The sequence below is a fragment of the Convolutriloba macropyga genome, chromosome 8 (genome assembly GCF_964194025.1).
Source record: "Convolutriloba macropyga chromosome 8, txConMacr16.3, whole genome shotgun sequence".
In the NCBI taxonomy this organism is placed as follows: domain Eukaryota; kingdom Metazoa; phylum Xenacoelomorpha; order Acoela; family Convolutidae; genus Convolutriloba; species Convolutriloba macropyga.
The window spans coordinates 50569762-50577182 of NC_134475.1; the positions used below are offsets into that span (position 1 = coordinate 50569762).

Here is a 7421-nt window from a genome sequence, read left to right on the forward strand (position 1 = left end):
GACTCATAATTGGTTGTGTTCGTATAAGTGTATGTTCTATGATGTGATATGACATGATATGTGTGTAGGTGTTTGACGTGGGTGGCCAGAGGAGTGAACGTAAGAAGTGGATGCACTGCTTTGAGGATGTCAACGCCATCATCTTCTGTGCCGCCCTCTCTGCATACGATCAGGTTATACACACATCACATCACACCACACCACACCATACTACAGAAAAGCACACCGAATCTCTCTTGCGTCCAAAAAGGACGATACCGAACCTCTCTTAAGTTTAAAATCGAAGATACCGACGTTATCTTAAATCGTTTATATTCGGTGATCTGGACTGGGGATAACATCACAAAACCACGCTTAAAACGCTCACGTGCACAATTTGAAACGCCGGAAGTCTGCACTGCCAGAAATTTAAATGCCAGAAGTTGCCCAGAAGTTGACTTCCATGGACTTTCATCTTTTTAAAACGTGCACGTTTCGTGTTTTATGAATTGTTACGTGTCTCTGCAGAAGTTGCTTTGAAATTGTGACTTAAGTAGCTTCCTTGTTCTCGATAAACGCCAGAAGATCGCAGCGACTTCAAGCAGAGTCACGTAACCTATACTTAACTCAAAATTGTGTCCAACCTTCATCATATTTCTAAGTTTAACTTTTCTCTCTCCACTCATTCGTCGCTTTTTTTCTCTTATGTTTAGATTTTTTCTCTTATGTTTAACAGTTGTGGTCGAGGTTCCTTGAATTGCAATTTTTTCTCTTATGTTTAACAGTTGTGGTCGAGGTTCCTTGAATTGCAATTTTTTCTCTTATGTTTAACAGTTGTGGGGGAGGTTCCTTGAATTGCAATTTTTTCTCTTATGTTTAACAGTGGTGGTCGAGGTTCCTTGAATTGTATGATGAAACAAAGCTATTTTTCCTGCTACTAAACAAAACTAATGAAACAAAACTTTTTTTCACAAAATCTGTACTTCAATACAGATCTCGTAATTTTTACACACCCAAAAATGTGAAAATAAACAAGAACAGAACACATCGCATATGACTATTTGTCCAATTTGGACCCTTGTTAAAGGTTGCACTTGTTTCACCTCTTTTTAGATAAAGCCCAACTCACTCGCCTTTGAAGTTATAAAATGGAGATAAAGTTCACTCTAAGTCAACTTCTTCTTTTTCCTCCACTTTTCACATCACCCCAGGGGTTTTCCCTTCAAAAGGGTCCCAGGGCCCGTGCCAAATCTACAAAGAAACATCACTTTTCCCGCTCTTATGCGCTCTCCAGATTTGATTGCTGATGAAGCGTGGTAGATTAAACTGATCGCAGATTGCTTTCACTCGGGTGGGTGAGGGTGGGGCTCATCCCATGAATAACTGGGTAAACGCTATGTGATCAAATATATAATTTGATCAGACACCTTGGGTTATCATATATCTTAATATCAAACAAGAAAAAACGAGAGACCATCACTTGTGTCTTGCTTTGATCAAAAGTTCGCCTATCTCAGGAGATAATTCTAAAAACTAACAGTAAATATAAAAAGCAATTTAGTCAACAGTTAAGATATAAAAAGCAATTTAGTCAACAGTTAAGTGGTATTCATTTTATTTTACGGGTCAACATGGTGCTGTGGCACTTAGGATGAGGTCACAGACTGAAGACATGCATGCATTGACTGGACTGATTTGGGTCACGGACGGACTGAGGGGTCAAAGCTTTGTTTTTGTTTTTGCTTCTTCTGTTTAAATAATATTATCATTTTTCAGCCATTTACTATAGCAGAACCTTCTACACTGAATTAAGGTGTTGATTAAAAGTTTGCACGACACATCATCTTACCTGGGAACAATTCGATAATGTTTTTCTAGAAAAACTTTTTGTGGTAAGGTAAAAGAGTCTTTTATCTTTTGCCTCTCACAGGGGCTTTGATATGCTTCTGCTTGTTGCCTACTGTTTTATGTGAATAATTGTTTCGGGGTTTCTGACAGAGTAAAGTTCACCCTAAGTTTTTTTCGGTTATCCGTAATTTTACCCTCCGATTATTTATATTTATTCATCGAGTATGCCAGCACAATCTATTACCACCATAACTAAATGCTTGAACAAGAACTAGTAATGCTGAAAATTAGAATTTCAGTTTGTTATTGTTTCCTGAAAAAAAATAACTGAACGGTTAAGGCGTTAGCTATTTATTTTATTATTGTCTTTTGGTTTTCAAAATCAAATTGACTATAAACTTTGATTTTCAGATGTTTTTTCGGTTTTTATTGAAAAAAAACTATCTTTTAAGAAAAAGAATTAAACTAATATGTTACATTCATATCGTTTGATGAGGCTCTAATGCAATGCCAAAATAATTGATTTGCATTGCCGCATTCTCTTAAGATCTGTTCACAGATGTGTATTATCTTAGAAATAAACAAAGGTGAAGTAGTCACTTGAGCGGTGAAATGACTTTGCGTGAAGCAGTAAAAAGATCAAAACGGTTGGGACTATTTTAGTTCGAAAGTGTTTTTTTCTCGGAGTTTTTTTGAGATACCTTTGAAACTTTTTAGTGATGCAGAACTTTATTCAATTTAGTCTTCTGTCAAATTTCTAACAGAGTATATCACATATATTATTGCTGCTTTTATCCAGCCAGTGGCGCTCTGTTGAGAAGTTACCGTAGGCACCTACTATTTAGATTCAAAAACTATTATTGATTTCTTAAGTTTCGAACTTTTAAAAAATCTTTTTAATACTTTTTTTTATCTCAGTTCGATTGATGATATGTCGAGGATACTTTCTTACTATGCATAATTTAACCAGATTAAAGGTTTCTAATAGGCAACAATTGATTTTTAGTTGACTTTGGAAACATTAGGAAATAAACTTAAAAGAACAGGTAAATTTTCACTTTTGACAGTTTTTGTTCCTTGGCCGGATTAATGAAAGATATCGCACGTTTTCTAAATAACGTCAACAATTAATGTTTGTACGCAGCTAAAGTTATACGAAAACTATTTAAATTTTGAATTTTGTCCATTTTTCTTTTTATTTTCTAGTTCAGCGGTACTGATAGGCCTTGTGTGCTCTCTAACAATGCATATGGCAATCTGTTTAATTTTGTAAATAAGTATATTGGTTTTAATGGTTACATGATTATATACGAAATTGTCAAAATACCCATTGTGTCATTATACCCATTCCCAATATACCCAATTCATTCCCCTGGTTATTTTGTTCAATAATCCTATTACAAATTAGCGATCGGTATTTCAAGTATGTTTTACCATACCTAAGTGGATAAATTAATCACAAGCTCGACTGTGCTATTTTCATTTAAAATCCCACGGGCCGTTGACGCATGGCCATAGTGCGCAAGGCATGGTCAAATGCACTAGCTAAATACTATTCTAAATGATTGTTCTGGTTTCAAATTTATAAAATATTGGATATATTTTGGGTATTTTGTCACATTGAGTTTATTGGCATCGGGTATTTTGCCCTAACACTTCTTTAAATATTTTTGTTCTTAATTGATTAAAATAAACTTCGAGTTTTGCCAGACCAGCTCAGTGAGCTTTTTGATGAACAGCTCAGTAAAAATTTGATCAAGAAGTTTTATATGGTTTCAAAAACTTGTGACTTCGGCAGGGGTCGGAACATTGTGCGAAAACAGATAACCGACCCTCCTTGTTGTTATTAGTTTCCTTTTTCTTTTCCCTGTATTTGGTTGATTTGATTTGTTATAAGGTTAATTGAATTCATTGATTATATTTTACATGCCTACTCACCAAAAAGTGAGCAGTGCAAAAAACTTTCTTGCTTGATAGTTAGCCGAGCAATTAGATGTGACAGTGTGTTTCGGGAATATTGACCGACATTCGGTTAAGCTGAAACGGAAATATAAAAAGTTTTTGTTTGTGTGTGTGTGTGTGTGTGGGGGGGGGGGGGGGCGTTGCGGTGGGCTTTTCGGTTTACTTTGCCGTTTCAATCTCATTTTTTGGAGATCAGCTAAACCCCCTGTCGGCTAATCGAGCGATGGCCGTGTCTGGGGGACGTTCGAACTTCTCAAAAAGAAGATAATGTAATCAAGATAGCCCCTCCACTTTCCCAAATAATTTAATTTAATTCAGTTCAGATTATTAAATTCATTCTTGTTCATTTTATTCCGTGGTGTCAACAAATAAGTAAAGAGAAATTTTCCACATCTTTTTTGTTGAAAAAGGTCACCTCAAATAGAAATTTTAAATACTAAAACTTTGCATATTTGGTTGTAATCAATAGTCCCGCCTCTTTTAATGCTTCACAAACAATTATTCCAAGTTTTTGTTCTAAAAACTCATGAACGAACAATTTTGTTCACAAAGAAAAGAAAGCACATTCACGTCAATTGTGATAAAAGTTACTCCCTACAATCAATTAAAGATTTAGAAAGTTTCAAAGAAACTTCGTCTCAAATTTCTATTGAATCGTTTCAAAGAAGTTGCTTCTAGCAATTCTAAATAGTTACAGGATATCAGTTTATTGTAAAATAAACTGTTAAAGTTCTAAAATATAAAAATAAAATCTGTATTCACAATCCGTTTTTTCAATGCCAGCCCACCACCGTGAGCGTCTATAACCGTCGGAGCACAAACATTGCAAACTGTCAAAATTCTGCCTAAATTTCTTTAAAAAATTGTCTCTGTTCAATATTGACGTTATTATTATCTCGCTTAGTAACTAATGGCTCTCAATGATGTTTGATTTGCATCATTAGTGTGTAATGCTTGGGAAGCTCCGTGGTTCGCAAGCCCTCAATCTTTTGTAATTTGATTGCAATCATGACCACCATTGAGCTATCTGACACTTACTGTAGAAGTCTCATTTTGCACTCTGTAAAATTATATTTTCACAACCAATGTATTCTAAGTTTCATGTGCAATATTATGAACGACACAACGGTTGAAAAAACAAGATAAATGTAATCTATCAAAGATGATTAAAATTGAAAATTGCACAGAATCTACTCACTAGAATGCGCACCCCGTTTGAGGAAATTATTGAAAAATGAGTTAAGAAATGTGCCGAGTTTTCTAAACTGTCCGCTCAAAATCCTTACATCATTATCCACCGAAGTCACTGAGAAGAGCTAAAATGCAAAAACAGCGCTGAAGGCAGCTGATGTTTACAATTTTTAGCACTTTTCTGCTCTTTCGGCTCAGTGTAGTTTAACATTTTCAGTTGCAGAAATTAGAGATACATTTGTATATGTTTGTGTTGTATAGGTGTTGTACGAGGACGAGACGACGAACAGAATGCACGAGTCGACGCGCCTTTTCGACTCGATTGCGAACAACAAGTGGTTCGTGGATACCTCCATCATCCTATTCTTGAACAAGAAGGATCTCTTCGAGGAGAAGATCAAAAAGTCGCCCCTGACCATCGCTTTCCCAGAGTACACTGGCGCCAACACCTTCACAGAGGCGTCCAGCTACATCCAGGCCCAGTTTGAGAGCATGAACAAGAGCCAGACAAAAGAGATCTACACACACATGACCTGTGCCACAGACACAGAGAACGTGCAATTCGTGTTCGACGCTGTTACCGACATCATCATTGCTAACAACTTGAGGGGCTGCGGTCTCTACTAACACCCAAATCCTCCCCGCTACCCCCACCCACCCTACACCCCCCTCATCCCCCTCACAACAACAACAACAACAGAACAACAAAAGAAAAGAAGAAATCAACAGGTGCAACATCACAAAATACCGGAAAATGACCGCAAAAAAAACTACGCAGGCGAGATGATAAAAACTAAAAACATTTCAACTTTTACGCAACCGTGTCCCTATAAATTTATGTACAAAAACTTTACGGTACTTCATTGTTTTCAATAATAATCAATCAATCACAAAATCCCGAATCTTTCCATAAACAAACAAAACAAATATGGGATAATGTGGCCTGAATTAATTGGAGAGAATTTCACTTAATAGCAGAATTGAACTTGTTTGAGATAAATTGACTTGAGGTGTATTTGTGCAGTTTGATCATCAATTAATCTCTTTTCCCTAATTCTATCCATCCCTGATTTAATTGATCGTTTTCTGCTCTTAACAAGCTTGCTCCTTTCAGCCTAGTGAGTTTGCGTGCTGTTAGAATTGTTACAGAAGCTCAACTTTATCAACAATGCGAGCTTTTATTGTGATGTATGTTAATAAGTGCAATACTATTTACGGCATAAAAAATTCTACCATGAGCTGCAAACGCAAACATAGATTTAAACTTGATTTCTGAGCCGAGGAAATTGTTGAGAGAAAAAATTTCAAAAAAATTGAATCCCTTTTTTGAACTATAATTGTTGTAATTGCAGTTAAAGGTTATGATAAGTTCAAGGTGTTGAAAATTGACGTCACATAATCAAAAATTGCGCAGAAATAAATATTGAAACAAAAACTTTCGTCAAAAATTGCAATTAAAAGTTATTTTTAGTTTATTGTGCTGAAAATTGACGTCATATAATCAATAATTACGGAAAACAAATCGGCCCAAATATCATCAAGTCGAGATTTATGTGATAAAATATTTGTTCACGTGGTGCTTTCTGGGTAAAACTTTACACTTAAGGGGACAATTAAACAGATTTATATCGTGATGCATTGTGAAATTTCAATTTGAATATTTTTCATTTGTAAAGAGTTTTAATTATGCAGAATTCCTCAACTGAATAAATACTTTTCCCTGCGAAATTTGGAAATTGTGTGAAATTTAGGAGATAATTATGACTAAATGTGGCATGAATTTCTTGTTCAGTTGATAGGAATGGCTTGTGTTAAAATTGAGCTCTATTTAATTCCTTATGCTTTTATTTCCCCTTTATAAATTAAATTAGTAGCTGAAACAAACCATACTTCATGCAGTTCAAATTTATCTTTCCTACAACATGCAATGATAAAAAATAATACCATATTGTAAATTTTCTATTCAACCTTGATTATGCAAATAATTTACCAGAATTGTCAACTATATTGGGTTGATTTTCCTCCTAAAAGTACTTCTACTATTATCCTTCACGTTGATTTGAGTGATGCGTGGGTTGATCACGTGCGCCCACAGTCAATGAAAAAAAGATGAAGTGAATGGCCGCGCTGCAATGCAATGTGCTTTTATGGATGAATAAGTTGCTGGTTAATAAGTTAATATAAATTAATTATTGGATTATTTGTTTGTATTGACAGTTATTTTGTTGTTGCTGCAACTGTGACATCACTACATGGCCCTTCTTTTATGTGTAAACAAATCAATGACTAATTTTATATTTTACCAACAATTATCACTTCCAGAAAACCTCCCAAGCTATTCATCAAAATAGATTCCTCCAAAAAGGTAAAAAGAAGGAACTTTGAGAATAGCAAATGAATAAGCGCAAGTTCAATGCATCATGCACAGGTCGAGGTGTGAG

At 35.3% G+C, this 7421-nt stretch overlaps 1 protein-coding gene across 5 annotated transcripts in view; it reads left to right on the top strand.

Annotated features, from left to right (window-relative positions):
* LOC142344804 (guanine nucleotide-binding protein G(o) subunit alpha-like) overlaps nucleotides 1-7289 on the top strand; it is a 45640-nt gene extending 38351 nt beyond the window's left edge. For all 5 annotated transcript variants that reach the window (XM_075396769.1, XM_075396767.1, XM_075396768.1 and 2 more), the window contains 2 exons: nucleotides 69-173; nucleotides 5242-7289. In XM_075396769.1, the coding sequence (XP_075252884.1) occupies nucleotides 69-173; nucleotides 5242-5607 (471 nt within the window). In that variant the 3' untranslated portion in view covers nucleotides 5608-7289. The remainder of the gene's footprint in view (nucleotides 1-68; nucleotides 174-5241) is intronic.
* The last annotated feature ends 132 nt before the right edge of the window (nucleotides 7290-7421 follow it).